This window comes from Felis catus, chromosome B4 (genome assembly GCF_018350175.1).
Source record: "Felis catus isolate Fca126 chromosome B4, F.catus_Fca126_mat1.0, whole genome shotgun sequence".
Classification (NCBI taxonomy): Eukaryota; Metazoa; Chordata; class Mammalia; order Carnivora; family Felidae; genus Felis; species Felis catus.
The window spans coordinates 16,774,452-16,802,325 of NC_058374.1; the positions used below are offsets into that span (position 1 = coordinate 16,774,452).

Genomic DNA, 27,874 nt, shown 5'->3' on the forward strand with positions numbered 1-27,874 from the left:
GAGGCTTTGACGTAAGGGAGTGTTGTGGCTGATTTGATACTCTCTCCAGCCACTAAAACTTTCTCCATATCAGCAATAAAGCTGCTTCACTTTCTTATCATTTGTGTGCTGGAGTACTAGAGTAGCATTTTCAATTTCTGTCAAGAACTTTTCCTTTGCATTCACAACTTGGTTAACTGTTTGGTTCAAGACACCTAGCTTTTGACCTTTCTCAGCTTTTGACATACCTTCCTCACTAAGTTGAATCATACCTAGTTTTTTATTTAAAGTAAGAGATGTGGCTCTTCCTGTCACTTGAATACTTAGAGGTGATTGTTGAGTTATTAATTGGCCTAATTTCAATATTTTGTGTCTCAGGGAATAGGGAGGCCCCAGAAGAGAGAGAGAGAGAGAGAGAGAGAGAGAGCGAGCGCGCGACGGAGAGAGGGGGGGAAGGAGGGAGAGAGATGGGGGAATGGCCATTCAGTGGACAGTCAGAACATACACATTTATCTATTAAATTCATTGTCTTACTATGGACGTGATTTGTGATGATCCAAAACAGTTAACAGTTGCAACATCAAAGATCACTAATCTTTGTATTCAGGCATACCTTGAAGGTATTGTGGGCTGGGTTACAGACCACTGTAATAGAGTGAACATATCAATAAAGTGAGTCAAATGAATTTTTTTTGTTTCCTGGTGCATGTACAAGTTATGTTTATACCATACCATAGTCTATTAAATGTGCAATAGCATCACTCCTAGAAAGTAGTGCATACATCTTTTTTTTTTACAAATTTTTTTAATGTTTATTTTTGAGAGAGAGAGAGAGAGAGAGAGAGAGAGCAAGCAGGGGAGGGGCAGAGAGAGAGGGAGACACAGAGTCTGAAGCAGGCTCCAGGCTCTGAGCTGTCAGCACAGAGCCTGATGTGGGGCTCGAACTCATGAACTGCGAGATGGTGACCCGAGCTGAAGTCGGACACTCAACCGACTGAGTAACCCAGGCACCCCAGTGCACACATTTTAATTAAAAAGTGCTTTATTACTAAAAAATGCTCACCATCATTTGAGCTTTTAGCAAATCATAATCACTAATCACAGATCACTGTAACAAATATAATAATGAAAGAGTTTGAAATATTGCAAGAATTATCAAAATGTGACACATGGAAAAATGGTGCTGATAGACTTGCTCGAAGCTTGGTTGTCACAAACCTTCAATTTGTAGAAAAAGCATTATCTGCAAAGTGCAATAAAGTGAAGTGCAATTAAACAAGCTTTGTATTAGGGTAAGGATAATCTGAGGATAAAGTGAGATCATTATGAAGCTTTGAATTCTTTAGAAGCAAGTCTCTGTTTTTGCTTGTCACTTTTACCTTGCCTACAAACCCTGTTTTTGTCTTAGAAAATAGTTTTGATTTTGCTGTTCACAAAACCATGTTGAATTGTTACTAATAGTTTTTGTTCATCCGATTTAAAAATATTCGCTGTTTTTGTCACTGACAAAGAACTGTGCTATTGCTCTTGTTGATTGTGAGGCAGCATCGATAAAGAATTTGAATAGTTCTAGAGTTCTGACATGGGTTGCATTTCTGATCTGTAGAAGTTTGAGTCAGATCCTGATCCTGTTTATACATTGGAGAGTAAGAAAGTAGGTAGTTCACGAGTTTTCAGCAAATCGCTGACGTACTCCTGGGTACAACTTAATTCAGAACTGTAAGATCATACTCTGTTAATGGTTATAAGCAGTTTATATTTGATCAGACATAAAAATATCATTTCTAGTTAACTATTGAAGTTTTAGTAAGTTTTTTTTTCAAGTTTATTTTGAAAGAGAGAAAGAGCACACTTGCATATGAGAAGGGAAGGGGCAGAGAGAGAGAGAGAGAGAGAGAGAGAGAGAGAGAGAGAAGAGAGAGAGAATCCCAAGTAGGCTCCACGCTGATGCAGAGCTTGAACTCACGAACTGTGAGATCATCACCTGAGCCGAAATCAAGAGTCAGATGCTTAACTGACTGAGCCACTCAGGCATCCATAAGTTAAGTTTTAATAAGCTTAGCTATTATATTTTTAAATAAGATGGTAGAATTTAAGTGTTTTCTTGTTTTTGCACTATGTTTTTAAATGCATAAATGCACTATGTTTTTTAAAAGGCTTGCTTGGCTACCAGTCAGTAAGGATGATGAATAAATTATTTAAATACACTATCAGATCAAAGTAATGACTTGATTACCTTTTCTAAGATGAAGTAAATGTTAGACTGGAGGATATTGATCAGGATGAGTCACTCAGTTTTCTTTGGTTTCATAGGGGTTGGGGATCCATAGGGTCTCCTCAATTAGAGCAGTTCTACTTGGATTTGGTTTACAACTGAGTTTCTTTGAAGGTAAGATTTTCTTATAAAAGAATATTGAATGAGAGTGTGTGATCTTTGTCTATGTTAATGAGATGACTCAGCATGGAAGCTGGTCACTCTAGCTTAACCTTGTGATTAGATGGTTGAGACTTTGAATCATATGATATTAATCAGATCCCCAGGGAGGAGTAGGAGGCCTGGAGATTGAGTTCCAGGAGGTGGCTTCATAACTTCGTAACGAAATGCCAATAAATGCTCTAGACACCAAATCTTGGTTGAGCCTCCTTGTTGGTGATGCACATTTATGTTCCAGGAGGATGATGTGTCCTGAGGGTACAGAGGCGTTGGGTTTGGGATTGTTCCAGACCTTACCCTGTGCAAGAATCTCTTCACTGGCTGGTACAGATTTGTATCTGTTGTAATAAAACTGTAATCATAAGTACTTTTCTGAGTTCTGAGTTGTTACAGTGAATTAATGAACCTGAGGGGGATAATGGGAACCCTTGAATTTGTAGCCAGTTGATCAGAAGTGCATTTGACCTGGGAACCCCTGCACTTGTTGCTTGTGTGTGAAGTGCGGGGAAACTTGTGGAGTTCTGTGCCCACAACTCTGAACAGAACAGAAGGTAGCATCACAGTTACATTGTGGAGGGTTTCCTGTACTGAAAAGTAAAATTTGAAAATTATTGAAGTAGATGCTATTAAAGGTCTCTGTGTTTCTGTGACTTTTATGGGTTCATATTGTGATTGCGTAAGTTTAGTATTTATTAATTACTTAGGCTGAGAACATGAATATTGAAAAAACTGCCCAAAATAGAAATGGTTGTTGTTTTCAGGGGATTTACAGTATATTATGTAAGCTTGAACAGTGACAGGTAAATTTGACTCAGTTATCCTCTTGGCATACCCGCAGCCCAAATGAAATTAAATAGCATTTCAACATTTGCTTTCTAAATAACCTGTTTAGTTTCCAAAGTACTGTTCATTTCTCATTCTATTTTCTTCTTTTCCCCTTTCAAACCATTTTCACATATGGGTAGTATTCATTTTTGTCTGAAAGTCCAGCTCTGGTTAGGTTATTTATTTGCTGGAAACTTTATTGGCTCTCTGTTTCTTGAATTAAGACAAACACAACATCTTGTATTTTAGGTTTTTGAGTGATTCCAACCTTTCACAGCATAGTCTCTATTGTATCTAGCCTAGATTCTTTGTTATGCTTCTCTTCTGTTTTTATAACTTCACTCTTTACTGTATTTACTGTATATTTACTATACTTAAATAGAAACAAAAGAGTTTGCTATTAATCCTGTTCTCTTCTTAGTTTCTAAGTATATCAAGAAGCCTTTCCGGTTTCTCTTTCTCTCTCTCCCCCAGGTCTTTACCTTTTTTTAAGCTTGCTTGGGCTTTCCATTTTTTTCTGTGACACTTTTTCTGTCATCTATTTAGGTCTCTATCGGCTGGTTTCATTTCTTTTTTTAGAGTCGAAGCTACTTCAGATGGAGCCTGGCATAGATTAGAAACTTATTCCATTTTGTTGAATGTCCAAATTTTGTAATTTCCTGCAAATAAGTTACCTAACCAAGATCTCAGATGTATTAGACATTTGTATTCTTATACAAGGAATTCATTTGTGTGAATAACCTGCTTTTGTTATTTTCCCTATTCACAGATGGTAGGATGATTAGGTATAGGTACCCACTACTCGTTGGTGACAACTCACTGCCAGCGTCTGGTGGCAGTGACTGACTAGTAGGTGTTGCTCTATCCCTTGGGGCTCTGCTGTGGATCAGAAGTTGTAAGCCTGCAAAGAATTTGGACAGAATTGGCTGCTTGCTCTTTTCTGCTTTAAACCAACTCTGACCTCCAGCTCTCAGTAGTAGATCAAAATGGAGGAAATGAGTATCATTGTTGAACCAGGCTGCAGGGCATTGAGGGGATGTGGGGAGCAGGAATTTCACTGTCATCACCAAGACCAACCCTTACAGGTAAGAATCTTGGTGTGGATCAGGCCTCTCACTCCTAACCCATCTTAGGTTAAAAAAAATGAAAATGTTAGTTGGGATCATGATGATGCTGTCTTTTAAACTATCTGTTCTTAAATTAGAGTGCTCCTGTCAAGACAGATTATGTCTACTTCTGTACAGATTTTGTTTCAGATTTCTTTTGAAATTTTTTCCCTCCTACATAGGCTCTTGTTTATTCTAACTTGCCTTATTCTGTTTTTTTCTCTTTTTCTTTTTTCTTTGTTTCTTTTGTTTGTTTGTTTTCTGTATTTGTTTTGTCTTTTCTTGTGTCTTCTATGTTAGAAGATTCTCTCAGATACGTGATAATCCTTGGTTGTTTGCCCATGGTTAATACCAGAGAAATAGAAAACACTTCAGAAGCCGTAATCATGTGGTTAGGCCTTATAAACTGAACTTCATTATAGGTTGCTGTGGTATGCCATTTACTGTGGAACTTCCCTCTACCCCTTCATATCATGATCTTGAGTGTGTTTAGGTGTTTCCTCTTGGGCTGACCTGGAATCCCCAGAGAGCAGTCCTGTAAGGTGAAGGTACAAATGAAGGTGAGGGGGTAGAATAGAATAATTTCTCAGAGAGCAGATATTTGATGCAGGGCGGGGGTAGGATTCAAGACCACCCACTCCCAGCCCCCCAGGTCTAGAATTCACCAGGACTCATAGGACTCAACATAGAACAGCTACGATTTATTACAGTGAAAGGACCCAAAGTGCAGTCAGCAGAGGGAAAGGGCACATGAGTGAAGTCCGGGAAAACCAGACACAAGCTTCCTTGGGTCCTCTGCATAGGATATAGTTAATTGCCCCAGCAGTGAGTTGTGACAACATGTATGAAATGTTGCATCCAGGGACGTTCATTAGAGACTCAGTGCTTGGGCTTTTATTGGGAGCTGATCTTGTAGGCATACTCTACTTGGCACGTAACCCAAACTCCCACAAGGAAAGCAGGTATTCAGCAAAAACCATAGTGTTTGTACGTTTGTACAACCAGTTTAGACATAAGGAGTCAGTCTTCTCAGTTCTGTGAACGGTGGGAACTTTCCCTAAACCCAAGTTCCTGTACACAGACAATGCTTGTAAGCAGGCCCTTTAAAGGATACCAGTCAGGAAGGCTTCTGTGTTAAACTCCTTTTTTCACAGCAAGTATCAGCATTCATGCAGTTGCTTAATTCATCTATTTATTAATTTTTTTAAAATGGACTTTATTTTTTAGAGTGGTTTTAGATTCACAGAAAAATTCAGCAGAAGGTCAAGAAATTTCCTATATCCCTCCTGCCCCCACATACGCACAGCGTCCCCAACTATCAGCGTCTTGCAGCAAAGTGGTATATTTGTTGTAGTCTCTTAACCCACATACGCCCGTCATCATCACCCCAATTCCACAGCTTACATTAGCATTCACTTTTGGTGTTGTATCTGCCAAGGGTTTTGACAAATACATAATAACATGTGTCTACCATTGTATGCAGAGTAGTTCACTGCCCCACACAACCTGTGTGGTCCCCCTGTTTCTCTTCCCCTCCCTCCAGCTCCTGGCAACCACTGATTTTTTTTTTTACTGTCTCCATAATTTTGCCTTCTTTCGAACATCATATAGTTAAAAACATGCAGTATCTGTTTTTTTCACACTGGCTCCTTTCACTTAGTAGTACGCCTTTAAAGTTTGTTGTGTTTTTTAATGGCTCGTTAGTTCATTTTTATTTTTTACCACTGAATAATATTTCATTGTTCTAATGTACCTTATTTTATCCATTCATCTACTGAAGGATGTCATGGTTGTTTCTAAGTTTTGGGAATTACGAATAAATCTGCTGTAAATATCCCTGAACATGGAATATCTTTCCATTTATTTAATTCTTTGATTTCTTTCATCATAGTTTTGTAGTTTTTCTCATATGGATCTTACACGTATTCTGTAGATTTATACTCATTTTTATTTTATTATTTTTTTAATGTTTATTTGTGAGAGAGTGAGATAGAGTGTGAAAAGGGGAGGGGCAGAGAGAGAGGGAGACAGGCTCTGAGCTATCAGAAGCAGGCTCCAGGCTCTGAGCTATCAGCCCAGAGCCTGACGCGGGGCTCAAACTCATGGAACGAGAGATCATGACCTGAGCCGAAGTTAGACACTTAACCAATGACTGAGCCCCCTAGGCACCCCAAGTATTTTATTTTTTTGAGTGCTAATATAAATGGTATTGTGTTTTTAATTTAAACTGACACTCGTTTGTTGCTCTTGTGTAGGAAAGCTATTGACTTTTCTATAATTAACCTTGTATCCTACAGTTTTGCCAAAATCATTTATTATTTCTAGGAATTTTTGTTGTTGATGATGTTTTTGGATTTTCTACATAGATGAACATGTCATCTGTGAAGAAAGACAAGTTTATTTGTTCCTTCTTAATCTGAGTACTTTATATATGTGTGTGTGTGTGTGTGTGTGTGTGTGTGTGTGTGTGTGTGTATGTATGTATGTGATGTATCTGGTTTTTGGTTTTTTTTTGCATTAGCTAGGACTTCCAGTATGGTGGCAAAAAGATATGGTGAGAGAAGACATCCTTGCCTTATTTCTGATCTTAGTGGTAAAGCTACTAGTGTCTCACCATGAAATATATTAACTATAGATGTTTTTGTAGATGTTCTTTATCAAGTTGAGGAAGTACCCTTTATTCCTAGTTGGCTGAGAATTTTTATCCTGAGTTGTTAGACTTTGTCAGATGCTTTTTCTGAGTTTATTGATAAGATCATGTGATTTTTTTCTTCTTTAGTTGTCAGTGAGATGGATTACATTTATTGATTTTTGAATACTGACCCAGCATTGCATACCTGGGATAAATTCCATTTGATTGTGAAGTGTAATTCTTTTTTATATATTGTTGGATTTTATTTGCTAGTATCTTGTTAAGAATTTTTGCATCTATGTTCATAAGAGATTCTAGTCTATAGTTCTTTTTCCTAGTAATGTCTTTGTCTGGTTTGGTAGTAGGGTAGTATTGTTTTCATAGAATGATTTCCTGTTTCTGTCTTCCAGATGAGATTGGAGATAATTGGTATAATTTTTTCTTTAAATGTCTGGTAGAATTTAACATTAACTTCTCTGTGCCTGATGCTCTCTGTTTTGTAAGGTTATTAATTATTGGTTCAATTTTTTTTTTTTTTTTTTTTTTTTTTTGGTGAGAGAGAGAGTGCAAGCGGGAGAAGGAGACACAGAATCCAGGCTCCAGGCTCTGAGCTGAGAGCTCTGAGCCTGATGCAGGACTCGAACTCACAAACCATGAGCTCATAACCTGAGCTGAAGTTGGACACTTAACTGACTGAGCCACTCAGGCACCCCTATTGGTTCAGTTTTTTAAATGTGGTATTCAGATTGTCTTTTTTTTTGTATGTGTATACTGTGACAGATGTGTCTTTCAAGGAATTGATCCACTTTATCTGAGTTATTAAATTTGTGAGCCTAGAGTTATTCATAATTCTCATTTGTGGTTTTCCAACACTGCTGAGCAGCTCTCTGCTTCTCAGTGGATAACTGACCAGTGTCCCACTAATTTAACTCAATTCTGACACTATCTATCTGCCTGGAAATAATGTCAGATCCCACAGGTTAAGGGCTTGGTCCCACAAGACTGTCCTCACTCTCCACTTCAGATGCCAATCAAAGTCTAGGATATGACCTGTGCTTCTTACTGATTGGCTATAAATTGGAGGTTCCCATGATCCTCTCAATATTATTGAGCCATAGTAATGTTCGTATTACTTTAATGTCTGCGAGATCTGTAGTAACATCTCCTTCATTTCTGATATTAGTTATTTGTATCTTCTCTTTATTTTTTTCTTTTTCAACTATCAATTTTGTCGATCTTTTCAAAGAACCAACTTTTGGTTGTATTGATTTTTCTCTATTTTCTTTTTTCAGTTTCATTGATTTCTGCTCTAATTCTTTTCTTCTGCTTACTTTGGATTTAATTTGCTCTTCTGGTTTTCTAAAGTGGAAGCTTATGTTAGTGATTTTAGATTTTTTTTCTAATGTATGCATTCAAAGCTGTAAACTTTTCCAGTATGCATAGATTTCAACTGTATCATACGAATTTGGTATGTCGTACTTGCATTTTCATTTAGTTGAAAATATTAAAAAAAATTTTTTTTCAGCGTTTTTATTTATTTTTGGGACAGAGAGAGACAGAGCATGAACGGGGGAGGGGCAGAGAGAGGGAGACACAGAATCGGAAACAGGCTCCAGGCTCTGAGCCATCAGCCCAGAGCCTGACGCGGGGCTCGAACTCACGGACCACGAGATCGTGACCTGGCTGAAGTCGGACGCTTAACCGACTGCGCCACCCAGGCGCCCCTTGCAATTTGAAAATATTTTAAAATTTCCTTGAGATTTCTTCCTTGACTGTGTATTACTTCGAAGCATGTTATTTAATCTCCATATATTTTGTGATTTTCTAGCTATTTTTTTGTTAATAATTTTTCATTTAATTCCATTGTGGTCCTTGAGCAGACATTGTAAAATATCTAATCTTTTAACATTTATTATTGTGTGTTTTATGGCCATGCAGTGTATTTTGGTGAATATTTCATGTAAGCTTGAGAAGAATGTGTATTCTGCTGTTGTTGGATAGTCTGTAGATGCCAATTATGTTCAATTGTCTGATGGTATTGTTGAATTCAACTTTGTCCTTACTGATTTTCTGCCTGTTGGATTTGTCCATTTTTTTTATAGAGGGCTGTTGAACTCTCCAATTATATTAGTGACTTCATTTATTTACCTTTGCAGTTCTGTTACTTTTTGACATTGTTATTTTAACATTCTGTAATTAGGCATGTACATAGTAAGGATGTTAGGTCTTTTTTGGAGAATTAAACCCTTTACCTTATGTAATGCCTCTATCCCTGGTAACTTGCTCCCAAATCTGCTCTGTCTAAAATTAATGTAGCTACTCCCACTTTCTTTTAATTGATGTTAGCATAGTATCTCTTTCTCCATCTCTTTATTTTTAATGTTTATATGTCTTTGTATTTAAAGTGGGCTTCCAGTAGACAAAATATGTTGCATCTTGTTTTTTTTATCACTTTGATAATATTTGTATTTAGACCATTAATGTGGTATTGTTGGATTAATATCTACCATATCTGTTACAGTTTTCTAGTTGTAGCCCTTGTTATTTTTTCCTATTTTTTCTTCCACTTTTTTTTTTGCCTTTTGTGACTTTAAGGCAACATTTCATATGATTCAGTCTTCTCACTTTTGTAGCATATTAATTAACTTCTATTTTTGCTATTTTTAGTGGTTGCTCTTTCAAATAACATACCACTTCACTGGTAGTGCAGGCAAGTGAAATGAATAATGAAATATTCATAGTTCCTCTCTCCTTTTCCTGATATCCTTGCTGTCATTTATTTCACTTTTATGGAAACACACATACACCCTATCCTATATCATTTTCTTCTCTCTGAAGAGCTCTTTTTTTAAACATTTTTTTTGCAAGGTGAATTTATTGGCAACAAATTTCTTTAATGATTCTTTGAGAAAGTCTTTATTTCTGCTTTCCTCTTGAAGAATAATTTCACAGGGTACATAATAGGTTGATGGTTATTTTCTCTCATTGCTAACTATTTCACTCCATTTCCTCCTTGTTTGCAGGGTTTCTGAGATGTCAGATGTAATTCTTATGTTCACTCCTGTTTAGACAAGGTATTTTTTTCTGCTGATTTCTTTTTATATTTTTTTCTTTATCATTGATTTTTTGCAGCTTGAAAATGATATAACTAGGTGTAGTTTTTTGATATTTATTGTGCTTGGTGTTCTTGGAGCTTCCTGGACCTGTGGTTTGATGTCTGACGTCGGTTTGGGGAAATGTTGAGTTGTTTTTGCTTCAAGTATTCTGTTTCTTTCCTCTCTGCTATTTCTTTATTTCTAATGTTTATTTTGGGGTGGGGGCTGACATGGGGCTCAAACTCACAAACCTTGAGATCATGACCTGAGCCCAAGTTGGACGTCTAATCAACTGAGCCACCAGGCACCCCTCCTCTCTGCTGTTTCAATTATGTCTACGTTTGACTTTTTGTAGTTTCCTACAGTTCTTGGATGATCTGTTGCAGGTTTTTGTTTTTTTGTTTTTTTGTTTTTTCTTCCAGTCATCTTTTTTTTTTCTCTTGCTTTTCAGTTTTGGAAGTTCTTCTTGACATATGTGCAAGTCCAGAGATTCATTCTTCAGCCATGTCCAAGTCTGCTGATGAGTCCCATCACAGGCATTCATTTCTATTAGACTGTTTTTGGTCTCTAGCATTTCTTTTTGATTCTTTCTTAGAATTTCCATTTTTTTTTTTTTTTTGCTTTTTTTCCATTTCTTTGCTTACAATATGTTCTTGCATATTGTCTCCTTTTTCCTTTAGAGCTCTTAGCATCTTAATCAGAGCTTTTAAAATTCCTTTTCTGATAATTCCAACATTTCCTGTCATGTGTGAATCTGGTTCTAATATTTACTCTTCAAACTGTGATTTTTGTTTTATACTGTGGCTTGCTGAAAGCTAGACCAGTTGTAATGGTAAGATGTTAGGTAAGAAGAAGTGTTCTGTAGTCTGGTGGGTAGGTAGTCTTTTAAAATGAGCCTTTGCCCCTGAGGTGTGAATTTCTCCCATGCTCAGCTTTTTCCTCCCTCTTAGGTGGGAAAGGATTGCCAGATGGGCTGCAATTGGGTAATCCCCTTACAAACATGAAGGCTGGAGCAGACTGGAGTTGGGAATTTCCTTTACCCTAGGTGGGTTAATCTCTGGTAAAACACTATTTGGTTAGGTGCTAGTTAAAATAATTAACAGGTAGGCCTTGTTAAGAAGAGAATGCTCTGGTGTATCTCACAGTGGTTATTGTCTCCCTTCCTCTGCTGAAAAATAGAAAAATTTCTCTGGTGTTCACCTTGAGATCCTGGGAGAGCTTATGGAAGTAAAATTTGCAAAAATGCAGTAACTCTCTTGTGTCCGGGCCCCTTTGGATTTTAACTCAGAATTGTGCACATTTAGCTTCCAGCAATTTGGCTGTTAAAATTTAGATCTATGGTACTGGTTTCTGGTGACGTTTCTGCTCACGGGTTTCTGCTCTGTTGTTTTTCTATGTATCCATCTATCTGTGTGTCTCTGATTTTTGGGACAGCATTTGTCCTGTGATCCCACTTCTGAGGGATCTAAGAAGAGTTGTTTTCACTTTATTTAACAGCTTTTTACTTGGTTGGTTGGAGTGGTAACTTCCAAGTTCCTTAAATGCTGTACTGGAAACTAGAAGTAATTCCTTATTTTTGGTGCTTATGTGTCAACTGTGCCTGATGTCTCTTTATCAAGGAAACCTTTCTTTATCTTCGGAAAGCAAATCATTCATTTACTCAGGTGGGTGGGAGAGAAGTGGTTGCAAGAGCTTTCGAATAAGGAAGGCAAAGTAGGTACCTACCTACATTTCCCAGAGCATTAACCCATTCTCCCTAAGTCCTTTCTTCTCCCCTGTCAGCTGTAGGCATTACCTTCTGCTACTAGGACATGACTTTTCTGAGAATTCGGTGGTGGAAAACGGGCTGGTTCTTAAGCTCTTTTGTTACTGCCAGTATATGACACACCTTTTTTGGGTCTTGTAAGTAGGTGCCACATGCTTATATTGTTATATAGTTTTTGAGGAATTGTTGCTCATGTTTTTCTTGTCATTGTGTGTTTGCTTCAAAAATCCTTTTGCTGTAATTAAGGGAGGGAGCTTAGTGAGATGATGGACTCAATGTATGGGGTACCTCTGTTGATGTTTTTAATTTAGTTTGTCAAGTTTTTATTTAATGGAAAATACTCAGTTAAAGCTTGGTTTTCTTTTGTTCATTTTTTCCCCCTTCCCCATGTCAGACACGAAAATCAACAAAATCATATAATTTAATTACCTGAAACATTTTGGTAGAGATTTGTCATGTTTCTTCACTGGCAAGTAAAGCTAAGAATTATTTGATAATGAAGGTATTTCTTATTTTAGTCTTTCTGTGTGTGGAAAAGGGTAGACCTGTATGTAGTTTTTTTTATAAATAAGTATCAGTGGCCTATTTATTATATTAAGTAACAAGCAACTGAAGTGTTTATCGGGAAAATGGTTGTAATAGACAGTAAGGTGCTCCTACCACCTTTTTTTTTTTTTTAATTTTTTTTTTCAACGTTTATTTATTTTTGGGACAGAGAGAGACAGAGCATGAACGGGGGAGGGGCAGAGAGAGAGGGAGACACAGAATCGGAAACAGGCTCCAGGCTCCGAGCCATCAGCCCAGAGCCTGACTGGGGCTCGAACTCCCGAACCGCGAGATCGTGACCTGGCTGAAGTCGGACGCTTAACCGACTGCGCCACCCAGGCGCCCCTCCTACCCCCTTTTAAAGATGGACTTGAACATTTCATTGAACACACTCCTGGCAGCCATTCCTATTTGTTGCTGATACTTGATTTTATCACAGTTTAGTAATTTGTGATCATTTACCTCTTAAAGATTTTTTAAAATGATATGTCTATGCTTTCTTTCCATAATACACAGAGAAAGCAACCAGTGAGATGAATACTGCTGAGGATTGGGGCCTCATTTTGGATATTTGTGACAAAGTCGGTCAGTCTCGCACTGGGTAAGTGTTGCAGAGTTTCAAAGGAGCTTTATTTATTCTCTTTATTAACGTGAATAAAATGAGAGCCACAAGGTAAAGCATATTACAAATTAGTTTGAGAATTTTTGGCCGGCAAGATTTGAGGTATCATCCCATTTAAGTTACTCTTTATGACCATTTAGGGTAACATGACTGGTAACAATGTTGCTATTTTAATTACCCTTGTCCATAGTTGCTTCCTGAAGTCTAGCTTTTCCCACTGATTTTTAAAACCTTTAGTGATTTCTCAGCTATCAAGTTCCATGGTTATTTTTCAGTTCTTCTTTGTCATATCTGCAACATTGCACCTAATTGAAAAGAGTGGCTATGAAAGAGAGTTTTAGGACAGTATAATCCTAAACTTTTTGGCGTAAAGCCTAATACAGAGCTTTCAATACAGCAAATGGATTAACAACTGGTATACAGATTAATAGTTTCCTTAATTCCTGGGCTAATAATGTCAGGTTATTAGTAGCCTCATTTACCTCTTTGTGCCACAAAAATACTGTCTTGTTTATGTACTTGGTTGTGAAAAATGTAAGAGAGCATTGCTGTATTGTACTTGATTCTTGTGATGCTAATCTTAACCCTCTGATGATGCTTTCTTTGGCTCTCCTTCCTTCCCTTCTAAATATATGCTTCCTTAAACTTTCTTTGATCCATTTTTTCCCTAATACTTTTTTCTTTTCTAGTACTTTTTTGTTTTAAATCTTACAACTTCTTTATATCTTTATATGGGTGACATCTCTATTTTCAGTTGTGATTTTTCTCACTCTAGCACTAGTCTTGAGGACACATCATTGTTTCTGGACATGATACTGTATAAGCTTTCATCTCAACATGTAGAAACCTGAAGTCGTGTCTCTTTTGCTTTAAACCTTTTTTCCCCTCGTTTGTTCCCTGTCTCTGTTAATGACAAGATTATTTCATTTGTTCTTAAAACCTCAGAGTCACCTCCACGTTAATATTGTTGAGAAATTCTGTCAGTCTGCCTCCATAGTATCTCTCAAAAGTGTTGATATTTTGAAGTTTCCTCAGTTAACTTCTTGAGCATAGCCAAACCAGGCAGGGGCAGTTTGTCCTCAAGGTCTTTCTACCCCTTCAGTCAAGCCCTTTTTGGCCCATAACATGCAGCCCTTGTCCCCAGAACAGCCAAGTTCCCCAACGCGTGGCCTCCACATGTGGCCTCATCCATATCCCCTTTGTTGTTGTTACATATTAGCATGCTGAGTCCTTTTCTGACCTGAGTCCTGATCCTGTTAGTTCCTTAATTTAATTGGAATTGGAGTAGCTACTGTTTGCTACGGATCTATTCCTTTTTCTCGATTTCTGTTGGTCCCATTTTACGTGAGACATTCGCTACCGTGCCTGGACTAGTGAATTAACCTTCTGATGTTTCTTTTTATTTCCATTTTTTTTTGTCCGCTTCTTATATCTCGTTACCATATAACAACTCCTCCCATGTTACTCCCCTCCCTTCTGCACTCAGTTAAGTCTGACCTCCCTCTAGGCATCTGACTCTCTTATTTTCCATTTATTTTTCCCGAGTACCATTTTTTTCAACTCAAGCTTTTCAGTTGCCAGTGCTTTTCTACCTTAGTTTAATGCTTTTGGTCATTCTATTCCTTTAGTGTGAAATATTTTATTCTCCCATTTTCTGTCTCTGTGTCTCATATCCTTGCAGGCCCAATGTAGATACCATTTCTCCTAGAAGCTTTCTTTATCCCCTTTGCTGCAGATCATACCACGGTCCTGTGAATCCTCAAAACACTCTATCAAAATCACTCTTATTTTTGTTTTGTTTTGTGTTGTAGTAACTTATATCTATCTGGTAGGCTTAGATTTGTAGAGTAGACAGGTCCGTGAATTTTTGTTGTGCAGAGGAAAGAAGCTGCTAGCTGAGTGGTTGAGAGCATGGACTTTGGAGTGACACTGCCTGGGTTCACATCTGAGCTCTGACCACTTTCCTTGTTTGCTATGGAGGATTAAAAATAGCATCTTCTGTGTAGGGGGCAAATTGTCAGTGTGAGATTGGTTAACATGTGTAAAATGTTTATAGTCGTACCTGGCATATGGTTAACTGGGTGCAGCTTTACCTCTTTTTGATTCAAGTTCCAGTTTTCTGACAGTTTGTCCCTTAAACACTAGGTATCAACCTAGCTGCATCCCTGTATATTTTGGAGATACAAGTCTTATCTGGCATTTCAGTTACTAAGTCCCTCTTCTCTTCATTCTGTCAGTTTTCTTTTTATGTTGATAAAGATAAATTTGGTATTGCATTTTGTAGTCACCTTTTATAATGGGTTAGTTGCTTGAAATGCAAAGATTAAACTCCCTGTCATTACTAGAAATATTTCATATTTTTCCAGTTAAATAATTTATAGTCTATCTGAAATTCTGTGTAATGTACAATGAAGCTGAAGAGATCAGTTTGTTTTTCTTCATGTTAACATTATTTTCCTAGTAACGTTTATTTGTTATTCTTTCCCCTATTTTTTTCTTGTAGTGAGAACTTTTAAGTCTACTCCCTTTGCAACTTTAAAATTACAATAAAGTATTGTAACTGTACTCTCCATGCTGTAATTGCATCCTCAGAACTTACTTGTAACTGGAACTTTGTACCTTTTGACCACCTTCACCTACTTCACCTCACCCCCATTCCCCACCTCTGGAAACCATGAACCTGTTCTCTATTGCTGTGAGTTCAGTTTTATTAGATGTCACATATCGGTGAGATCATATAGTATTTGTCTTTCTCTGACTTATTTCACTTAGCATAATGCCCTCAAGGTCCATCTATGTTGTCCTTATATATTTAATATGTCTTAATTTAATGACAACCCTCTTGCACTGCTGGTGGGAATGCAAAATGGTGCAGCCGCTCTGGAAAACAGCATGGAGATTCCTCAAAAAATTAAAAATAGATCTACCCTCTGACCCAGCAATAGCACTGCTAGGAATTTACCCAAGGGATTCAGGAGTGTTGATGCATAGGGGCACTCGTACCCCAATGTTTATAGCAGCACTCTCAACAATAGCCAAATTATGGAAAGAGCCTACATGTCCATCAACTGATGAATGGATAAAGAAATTGTGGTTTGTTTACACAATGGAATACTACTTGGCAAGGAGAAAGAATGAAATCTGGCCATTTGCAGCAATGTGGATGGAACTGGAAGGTATTATGCTAAGTGAAGTAAGTCAGTCAGAGAAGAACAGATACCATATGTTTTCATTCATATGTGGATCTAGAGAAAGTTAACAGAAGACCATGGGGGAGGGGGAGGGGAAAAAAAGTTACAGAGAGGGAGGGAGGCAAATAATAAGAGACTTGTAAACACTGAGAATAAGGGTTGATGGGGGGTGGGGGAGAGGGGAAAGTGGGTGATGGGCATTGAGAAGGGCACCTGTTGGGATGAGCACTCAGTGTTGTGTGGAAACCAATTTGACAATAAATTATGTTAAAAAATAAATATATAAAAATAATTCATAGAATTCAAAAAAGGTCTTAGTTTGTAACTTTAAAAGCTGTGTTCCTGGGGCGCCTGGGTGGCGCAGTCGGTTAAGCGTCCGACTTCAGCCAGGTCATGATCTCGCAGTCCGTGAGTTCGAGCCCCGCGTCAGGCTCTGGGCTGATGGCTCAGAGCCTGGAGCCTGTTTCCGATTCTGTGTCTCCCTCTCTCTCTGCCCCTCCCCCGTTCGTGCTCTGTCTCTCTCTGTCCCAAAAATAAATAAACGTTGAAAAAAAAAAAAGCTGTGTTCCATTTGTGTTTTTTAAATATAATATCAATAGTTTAGACACATGCTCATTTTTTTTTCGTATTTATTTTAGATAGCTGTCGTTATATTCCTGAATATTTCAGCTATCTTTTGGGCATTTAAAAAAAGTGTTTATGTATTTTGAGAGAGAGAGAGTACTAGAGCTAGCGGGAGAGGAGCAGAGAGAGAGAGGGAGACAGAATCCCAAGCAGGCTCTGTGCTGTCAGCACAATGCCTGACGTGGGGCTCGATCCCACAAAGAGATCATGACCTGAGCCACAATCAAGATATGCTTAACTGACTGAGCCACCCACACGCTCCTCTTTTGGGCATTTTAATTGACATTGTGCAATTTTTATGAATTTACTTAGGGAGTATTTTCAACTTTGCTAATTTAAACAATGAAGTGTAGCTCTGTTTGTGCTTTTTATTTTTTTGTTTATTTTTGAGAGAGAGACAGAGCACAAGTTGGGGAGGGGCAGAGAGAGCAAGGGAGACACAGAATCGGAAGCAGGCTCCTGACTCCGAGCTGTCAGCACAGAGCCCAACGCAGAGCTCAAAACCATGAACCTTGAGATTGTGATCTGAGCCGAAGTCAGACAACTGAGTCACCAACTGAGACCAACTCAGTCAACCAACTGAGCTACCCAGGCGTCCCTAGTTCTGTTTGTCCTTTCAAGTAGTCTTTTCTCCTTTCCTCTTCTCTGTTTTCCTCCCACTTGTATTTCCTCCCTTAACATTTATTCCTTTCTGATTCCTTTAAATCCTCATTAAGTTAATTTCCAAGCATTTGTTTATTTATATGAATGTAATATGTCTTCACAGCTCTCATTAATAAAGAATTGTTTGAAAAGGATTAAATAGTAATTGAGATGCTATTCTGATATTATTGAGCTTTAAAAAAATTTTCAAACTCTTAATATTTGTTCATGTGTGATTTCTCTTTAAGAATAATGTTTTATATTTATCCAGGTGCATTTCACTTTTTGTTGTAACTTGGTAATTTCGTAATAGGAAGTGGTAACCATTAGGGCCACCTATTAGGACTTTTCACAGGCTCTGAGCACTTTTGCCTTCATGGGTCCATTTCTCCATGAAAATTAATAAAACTATTTTATGACTGTGTTATCAAGACAATATATTATTACACATCCAAACATTTTCTTTGCCTCAGAAGTTCATTTTTTTCCTTTTCTTTTAAAATAAAACATTTTTGTGGGCCCCTGAAATTATTGTGTTGTACCTACATGCCTAAGAAGGATTGTTACAAATTGTGTTAGATAGTCTCAGATCGACTTAGTAGTAGAAAATTATTCAAGTTCTTCTCAGGTGAGTAGTAAACTATGGGATACTTACGGTGGTGTTCATACTTCTTTTGTTTGCTTGTCTGCTTTTATTGTGTGTGGTAAAATACGTACAGTATACCATAAAATTTATAAGTTTAACTGTTCTGTGGCATGTTTTGCGACATTCAGTACATTCACATTGTTATGGGGTCAGCGTCACTATCCATCTCCAGTACTCTTTGTCAGTAAACAGCTGAAACTGTTTACTAGAAAGCTCCTCATATCCCTCTCCCCCAAGCATCTGGTAACCACTTAAAATTTGTTTTTAATCTCTGAAATCATTTTGTAGTTAGTGTATATGAAGAACTTGAGATCTGGTTTACGTTTAGTTTAGTTTAGTTTAATCATATGTTTAGTTATGATTGCTGATGGTAGCATAAGAATATTGGACATTACTGTGGGTTGTCAGTGAGGTATTCTGGATACCGGGTTGCGCTTTACAGAAGAGTGGTGTGAGAGGGGCGTTCCTGAAACTACACCCATGTGATGTGACATTTCCTGAGACAAATTTAGGTAGGGTAGGTTGAAGTAGAGGGTAGTTATGGATTGGAATGCATTTCATAAGCTTTTTTGTGTACTAGGCAACAGTCTGGATTTTTTAAGAAAGCATTGCCATTTGGTGTTAATCTAATTTTATAAAATATACAGATCTATTTAAGAGGGTGGATTTGGGGATTTGTGCAGGGAACTTTAGGGAAAGTTTTTTTTCTGTAAGCTTTGATATTTTTATCAAAATGATTTATAACCATCAGTATATTGTAGAATTATTTAGTGCACAAATAAAATAATTTATATCAAGTCTTTCTTCCCCCACCTACCCCCCACAAATCCTTTTCTTCTTCTTCTTTTATTTTTAACCAAAAAAATCTATCTATTCAAATAGATTGAATCTATCTATTCAAATAGATGAATAGATAACTTTTCATCTATTTTAAAGTTATGGCAGTTTGGAAAATATTTTCAAGTCTTAAGGGGAAGAAAAAGAGCCGTCGTTGTGAAATTGTCTTTAGTCAGAACTGTGACCCAGAAACACAGCTTCCAATGTTTTTTTAAAGTTTATTTATTTATTTTGAGGGGAAGAGAGAGAGAGTACACAAGCAGGGGAGGGGCAGAGAGAGAGGGAAAGAATCCCAAGCAGGCTCCAAGCTGTCAGCGTGGAGCCTGATGCGGGGCTCTACCCCATGAACCATGAGATCATGACCTGAGCTGAAATCCAGTGTCGGTTGCTTAGCCGACTGAGCCATGCAGGTGTCCTTGTACTTTTTTCTTTTAAAAATAGATCTATTTTGGCTCAAAAATTAAAACTTAAAAGGATGACATTGATCTAATGGTCATCCCTGTTTCTCTCCCCATCTTCCATAGGTACCACTTTTGTTTCTTTTGTATCTTTCTGTTGTTTCTTTCCTGAAATATGAATTTATTTCCCATTTATATGTAATGAGCATATTGTATATACTATTCGACATTTTTAGTTAATTCATTAACATATCCTGGTAGCCTTAGAAACGTATTTCTTTTAATGTCTGTTAGTAATGCATTGCTTGTTAAATAGACAAATTTAGAAATCATTTTCTAGTTTAACATCAATTTTTGATTAGTGATATGTAGAATATTTAACACACTTTAGTAATTGCTAACTAAAATTATTTAACGATTGTAAATAATTGTATCAATCTCAGGAAGCCTAGTAGATGTTATTACTATTTGCTTCATATAAGGTTATTGAAGGTTTTTTTAAGCCTGAAATGTTTGAATATGCTGGACTTAAAACCTTAAAGAACATTTTTAAAGTTTTTTCTGACTTCCTAAGATATTCACATGATTTTTAGTGTGCGGTTCCAGTGTATGAGTAAGTACTGAAAAATGCCTAGCCGTTGAGGTCATATGATGGACTGAAAAGTCATTTTAGAATCAAGAGAACTTGAATGATGGTAGCAGTTTTCCTTAACATGTCTTCACATAATGAATAGCTTTTGTCTATTTTAATTGATTTGTCTATATTCTCATGTGAAAAATAAATGTGAAGGGTAGGTCTTGATTACCCACAATAACAAGTTAAAATTAAAGTTCAGAAATTGACATCCAGATTGATTTCCGGTATTATTTTATGTCTGAATTGTTTTTGCTTGGCTTTAGACAAAGATACAGTTGACTGAATGTGGAAAACATGATACAAATTTTCTCTTTACTTGGCTAAGGGGTCTATTTAGGTAGTAAATCATTGATTTATTCCTATAGAATTAGAAGGATAATGATAGTCTTTACTGACATTTTGTGAAAAATACAAATAGGAGCCTTTGGAAAAGAATTTGCTAAAATTTTTATGCTTTTCATTTTGTCTGTATCATCTTGACTTGGGCTGTGACTATTTCTGTTTTTCAACTGGGAATTGATAGAATATTTCCTGATATTTTTAAGGAAAAAATAATCTCTGACTCACACATTTTCAGTCCAGTAGAGAAACAGATGTCTTTCAATACCCTTAATTTTCAAGGTCTTTTAAGTGCTTTTTTAAAGAATGGTAGCCAACTGTTGTTGATGGCATCAGTCATTTTTTCTTTTATTTCTCAAAACAGTGAGTACTGGCCAGGTATCATGCTTCAAGTATGCAGTGGTAAATAAAGCAATATAGCCTTTGTCATCAGCTGTGGTGACAGTCTACTTGTGGAAGGTAGAAATAGATAACAAGTGAAGGAGATAGTGATCAGAGTGCTTTAGTGGAGAATAAAAGGGGAGACCTACTTAGATTTTTTAGGAAAGCTCTAGTGTGAAGGGGTAACATTTACGCTATGACTTTAAAGCTGAGAAGAAGCAAAGAGCTGAAAGCAAGAAGTCCCAGGCAGAGGGAGTAACATCTACATGAATTCCTGCAAGCTTAGTGCTTTTTAAGAACTTGAAAGGTACAGGGTAGCTGGAGAAGAGGTGATTTGCCCTAAATGAGTACAGAGTTGGATATAAGAGAGTGAGTGAGTTAGAAAAATAGAAGTGCTAGTTGGAATGCTTGGAATTGAGATTATAGAGGGTTTTCATTTACTGGCAATAATATGGTCTAGGATTATGACCATGGTAGTTAATAATAATAAAGTGGGATAGAAGTTGAAAAGACAAGATATTGAGAACAGCACCTGTGTAGTAATTAACATCTCTGAGAATTAAGACAGGAGTGATGTTGGAGAGAGTAGTAGGGAGCCAGGAGTTAAAATCATTGAGGGATGAAGGGGTAATTGAGGTTTTTTAAATAATTGCATTAAGAAGACAGTCTGACCTGATGAAAACTGGACTGTTTTAGGAAAGAGGGAGGGAGAATGATTTGGAAGTAGTAAAGGGGGCAAAGAAGGCCCATATATAGTAAGAGTAGTGTCGTCCCTAGCCACATTTCTGTAGAGCAAAAGGCCTGAGGAGCAGGGCTTTTGTTGACAACAGACTGTGAATTCTAGAGGACAGAGTGGAGACGTTTCAGAAGGTGGAAAGTAATGCATAGGCAGAGCTGTTTAATGATGAAAAGAATAGTCTGGAGCTTCTCTTTAGGCACTGGGAAATAGGAATAATAGACATGTGTTCTCAAATTCTCAATTATTGTTTAGTAGAGAAAGTTGAGTGCCTAAGACTTGCTCTAGACCTTTGCAGATGGAACCTTTGAGACCTGGGAAGGAGTGGTTGGGACTCTCTTTTGACCCCTGTCCATAAAGGTGAAGAGGCTTCAGATGGGATAGTCTTTTTTTTTTTTTTTTAATTAAATTTCACTTAACATACAGTGTTATATAAATTTCAGGTGTACAATATAGTAATTCATCCCTTCCATATACATCACTGTGGGCTCATCATGGGATAGTCTTCCATAGAGTTGAAGGTTTCACTCTTATCGTTTGCAAAGTTGAACGTCCTTTTCTATGTTTAAGAGCTTTTTGTTTCCTTTTCTGTGAACTGTCTGTACATATCCTTTCATTTCTTATAGTTTTTGATATATTAGGGACAGACCTTGTCTATAATTTGAGTTATGTGTATATATGTGTATATGTATGTTCCATTGTTCTTTTGACTTTGTTGTTATTCCATTTAGAAGATTTTAATTTTATATGGTTATTATGGTTTGTAGAATTATGAATTGTATAGGACTTTCCCTCTCTCAGGCTTTACTGGAATTAACTCATTTTTTCTTTGTGGTTTCATTTTTTGTTTGTTTGTTTGTTTCGTAATTAATAGACTTTGGTTTTTAAATACAGTTTAAAAAAATTTTAATGTTTATTTTTTTGAGGAAGGGAGAGAGAAAGAGCACGAGCAGGGGAGGGGCAGAGAGAAAGGGAGACACAGAATCTGAACTAAAGTAGGCTTCAGGCTCTGAGCTGTCAGACAGCCCCAATACAGTTTTAGATTTGCAGAAAAAGTGAGCATACAGAACAAAGAATTCTGTATACCCACCCTATCCCTTATGTGAAGCTACCCCTATTATTAACATCTTGCATTGTGTGGGACATATGTTATAAGTAGTGAATCAGTAATGGTACATTATTATTAACTAAGGTCCACAGTTTCCATAAAGTCTCATTTTGTGCTGTACACTTTTATGGATTTTGACAAATCTTTAATGATATGTATCTGTCATTACAATATCACACAATAGCTTCACCATCTTGAAAAGGTCCTGTGCTCCACCTGTTCATTCCTTTTTTCCCTTTTTCTGAACCTTTGACAACCATTGTTTTGGTTTGGGTTTTTTACTGCTTTTATAATGCTGCCTTTACTAAAATGTCATATAATTGAGGTGATATAATATATAGCTTTTCATACTGGCTTCTTTTATTTAGCAAAAGGCATTTAAGTTTCATCTGTGTCTTTTCATGGCTTGATAGCTCACTTCCTTTTATTTCTGAATAATATTCCATTTTATGGGTATATTGTAGTTTTGTTTATCCATTCATCTATTGAAAGACTTCTTGATTCCTTCCAGTTTTTGGTAACTGTGAATAAAGCCAGTATGAAATATATTCAGGTACAGGTGTTTTGTGTGTGGACGCAGGCTTTCAAATTCAGTTGGGTAAATACCCAGGAGCATGGTTGCTGGATCATTTGGAAGACTATGATTGGCTTTGTAAGAAACTGCCAAACTGTCTTCAAAAGTCTCTGTACTGGTGGTTTCGTTTTTTACATTTAAATCTTTGATCTATTTGGAATATCCTCTTATGTAGTATAAGGTATGGCTCTAACTTTATTCTTTTCTGTTTGGGTACCTAAAATTCCAGCGCCATTTTTTTGTATAATCCATCTTTTTCCTGTCTGATTTGAAATACTGCCTTTATATATTATGCTCCTTTACATATATATACACTGTGTATATTACCCCAACTATTTTAGAACTTTATCTTTTGTTTCATTGGTGCTGCTACCACCTGATTTCAATTGTTAAAGCCTTAGACTACATTTCAGTAATTGACAGGGCTAGATTTCCTTTTCTGCCCCCCCCCCCCTTGAAGTTTTTCTAAATACTCCTTCCCCTTCCTGCTGTCCCCATATAAACCTTGGGATTGGCTTGACTAGTTTAAAAACAAAACTGTTTCTTTTTTTTTTTTTTTAATTTTTTTTCAACGTTTTTTTAATTTATTTTTGGGACAGAGAGAGACAGAGCATGAACGGGGGAGGGGCAGAGAGAGAGGGAGACACAGAATCGGAAACAGGCTCCAGGCTCTGAGCCATCAGCCCAGAGCCTGACACGGGGCTCGAACTCACGGACCGCGAGATCGTGACCTGGCTGAAGTGGGACGCCCAACCAACTGCGCCACCCAGGCACCCCAAAACTGTTTCTTTTTAAATTGGCTTTGTTTTGAATTAATAAATTGTCTCTATGATACTAAATCTTCCTATCCAAGAACATAGCATATCTTTGTATTTTTTAGTAGTGTTGCAAAGTTTTCCTCTTACAGTCTTGAACATTTTTGGTGAAGTGTCTTATATTTTGTCCTTTTGGCTACTGTTTAAGTGGAGTCTTTCTTTAACTGGCTGTTTGATAGGAATTTTCTCTTTTTAATGGTGGACTGTATTAAATATAACATCTGTTTATCCCGAAGAGAATGACCCATTGTAAGGGGCGAAAGAAGATGATGATTGAGGAAGTGGGGATAGTAGCAGGAGCCAAGTCCTTGACTAGCATAGGGTTCTGATTCAATCTCATTTTTTCATCTTTATTTGTCCTAGACAATGATTTTACTTTTGTATTTTACTGTTTTTAAAACACCATATATTTTTTTAAAACACCATATATTTTATAGCTAGGACCTGTAGAATCCTCGAGACTGTAGAGATCGTTTCATAGATGAGGAAGTTAAAGCCCTGAGATTTTATTTTTTATTTATATAAAAAAATTAAAATTTATTTTAGAGAGTAAGCATTGCATGCAAGTGGTGGGGGAGGGGGAGAGGGGGAGAGAGAGAATCTTGGGCTCCATGCTAAGCATGGATCCCACGACGCTGGGATCATGACCTGAGTCAAAATCAAGAGTTGGACACTCAGCTGACTGAGCCACCCAGGCACCCCAAGCACTGAGATTTTTAATGTGACTTTTCCAAAAGTAGTAGCAGAGGCAAAATTCAAAATTGGGTTTTTACTCCCAATTTTATTTTTTCTCACTTCTTTGTGCTGTGTTCTTAGGCACTTAAAATGAACAGTTATTTGAAAGTTAAAGTCATGAATCAAGACATGCCAATCTGATATTGAAGTATCAATATGTATTGATATACATGTATTATATATTATAATACATGTATTATATGTTGTATTGTATAGTATATGTATTATGTATTGCACATATTTTGCATTACATGTATTATATATCATGGATCTGTGGGTTAACAGCTGGGCACTTCTTGCTTGAGGTCGCTCATGAACTTGCAGTCACCTGATGGCTGGGACTGGAGTCATCTGAAGGCCTGAGTGGGATGATGCTCAATATGGCTGGCAACTGATGGCTGGCAGTCAGTTAGGACCTCAGCTGGAGCTGTCACTTGAAACACTAACCAAAACCTGTACATGTGGCTTGAGTTTCTCACTGAATAGTAGCTGGGATCTCAGAGGGAGCTTCCTAAGAGCAAATGTTCTAAGATGTAGGTGAAGTCTACACAGCTTTTTATGAACTATTATGTCTCACAGTATCACTTTTACTACATTATGTTGATGAAGCAAGTCACTGAGGTCAGCCCAGATTCAGGAGGAGGGTTAGTAAACTACCTCTTGATAGGAAATGTCATAGTCACTTCATACAAGAGCATGTGGGAAGGGAGTTACTATTGTGGGTATCTTTGGAATACATAATTTGCCACAGAGGCCAGCTCTAAATATTGAATGCGAGCTTTGACCTAGATAACAAAACAATGAATATATCATTAGAGTAAAACAGTGGATTTTAGTAAACAAAATTGTAAATTCCAGTTTTTCATACCTGAGACACACAGTCATTAAGAGCATGAATGACAAATGTGATGTAAGTATCTCTTACTATTTTTATCTAATATTTATGACTTTTTACATAGAAAGTTGTTCTGTGTTCAGAGTTCTACCCATTTGTAGATATTTGTAAATAAAAACAACTAACATGTGAAAGCTGATTTGGTAGTCATAAAGATTTAGTTTGATGGTGACCTTTTGTGGCTTTGTTTTATATATAAGACTTGGTAAAACTTAGCTTATGAAAATTCATAAAAGCCAAAGTGAAAATGATGGCATAACATTAGTTAATGAAAACATTATCAGCAGAGTTACTTGCTACCTGTTGAACTTTTTTTCCATAGTGTCATTGTAATATACATGGAGATGGTGATTGAGTCTGACAGTATTGGTGACAGGATTAATCATAAGCGTCGGTATTGTTCAGCACTCCATATGAACATATGGCACTGTAGGTAGAGGGCTTTTGCTTTCTGGATACTTTTTCAATAAGATGAATGAGCAAGAATGAAACATTTTATTAATTCACTTAGGTTAGGTTAGGTTGAAGAGTGACTGCTGATACAATGTATTTAAAGAATGTGTCGTTTCCAGAATTGCCTTAAGAGCTTCATTTCTGCAGTCTGTGTTTTCTGTGGGAAACTGGAAAAGTCTGAATTGCAAAAGAAAGCACGGTAGCATGGCCCTGTGATATTTGTGTCTGAAGATTAAGGAGATTTCACGCCTTAGTTTTTCATTTACCTTCGAGCCTAAGATAGTTTATTTTTAGCGGTTGTAACTTCACATAGAAACTGAATGGCTGAGAGTGGTATGATGGGAGATGAGTGGGAGTAGAGAGGATTTGATAGAAAAGAGCCCCCTCTTAAAGCTCTGTCTTGCTTTCTTTGAAGCCCACAGTAGTTTGTTGAGGTGGGTTGGGATAATAACTTGTGAATGGTGAAATTGACTTCAATGCTTTAGTTCATCAGAACTAACATTTGCTAAGGCAGCTGTGTACATTCCTGACAAATCTGTCCATTCTGGCTAGTCTGTGATTTGAGAAAAAGTCGTTAGAAGCCCCAGCTACATGAAAGTACAGGTATCCCCTGCTTTTGGAAGGTTTGTTTTATGCCACTTCACAGTTACAGGAAGACCTGTTTACTTTAACTAAAAGAAATTTGAAGAGGTTTTTCACTTTTACAAAAAAAGGCCCAAAGTGACTTTCTTTTAATTAATGTTGATATTCTCTTTTCCTATCTTGTTTCTGTCTTTTAATCTGTCTATATTTAAAGTAGATTTTCCTGTAGATAGTTTATAGCCAGCATATACCTGGTCCTTTTTTTTATCCAGTTTGAGTCTCTGCCTAGTAATTGGAGTGTTTAGGTTATTTATATTTAATGTAGTTATTGATATGGTTGGATTTAAAGCTACCATTTTGCTGTTAGTTTTCAGTATGTTTTATTCTTTGTTCCCTTTGTTTTCTATTTTTTTTTCCTTTTCATTTTTTTATGATCATATTTTATCTCCATTTTGGGCCATAACCTGTGGCTCAAAGAGGAAATCACAACAGCATTTGGAAACTATTTTCAGTGAAATGAAAGTGAAAATGAAATATATCAACACTTGGAGGATGTAGCTATAGCTATCTGTAGAGGTAAATTTATAGAATTAAATGTTTATATTTGAAGAAGAAATGTCCCAAGTCCATGATCTAAATTTTTATCTTAAGAAACAAGAAGAGCAAACGTAAAGGAAGCAGAAGAAAGGAAATGATGAAAATAAGAGCAGAGACCGATGAAACTGGAAAGAGAAAAACAATAGGGAAAATTCAGAAGTAAAGCTGGTTCTTTGAAAAAAATCTTGTGGTTTTTATCCCAGGCATGCAAGCCTGGTTCACCCTTGAAAATAAATCAGTGTAATTTACTGTCTCAAAGCCTAAAGAAAAAACATATAATCATCTCAATAAATGTGGAAAGTTCCTTTGAAAAAAATTCAATTTACATTTGTAACAAAAACTTTAAGAACTAAAGGAAATTTCCTCAACCTGATAAAGGACATCTACAAAAAAATTGTGTATTCAGCACAATAGCAATTATTTGATAGAATTCACTACTGAAGTCATCCGGACTTAGAATTTTCTTTCTTGGAACTCATTTTATAAGCCCTTCAATAGGTCAGTACCAAAAACAAAGAAAAGCACAGGCCGGTTATGTACAAAGGTACAAAAATCCTCAGCAGTATTGTAATCAAACCCAATAACATATAAAAAGGATAATGTATTATGACCAACTGTGGTCCAATTTTCTTTTTTTTTTTTTTTAATGTTTTTATTTATATTTGAGAGAGGTGGAGAGA

General features: G+C 36.8%; 1 protein-coding gene across 2 annotated transcripts in view; it reads left to right on the forward strand.

Moving 5' to 3' along the window:
• Positions 1–27,874, forward strand: part of STAM (signal transducing adaptor molecule) — an 81,048-nt gene that overhangs the window by 8,561 nt on the left and 44,613 nt on the right. For both annotated transcript variants that reach the window (XM_045060965.1, XM_004001111.6), the window contains exon 2: positions 12,899–12,983. In XM_045060965.1, the coding sequence (XP_044916900.1) occupies positions 12,899–12,983 (85 nt within the window). The remainder of the gene's footprint in view (positions 1–12,898; positions 12,984–27,874) is intronic.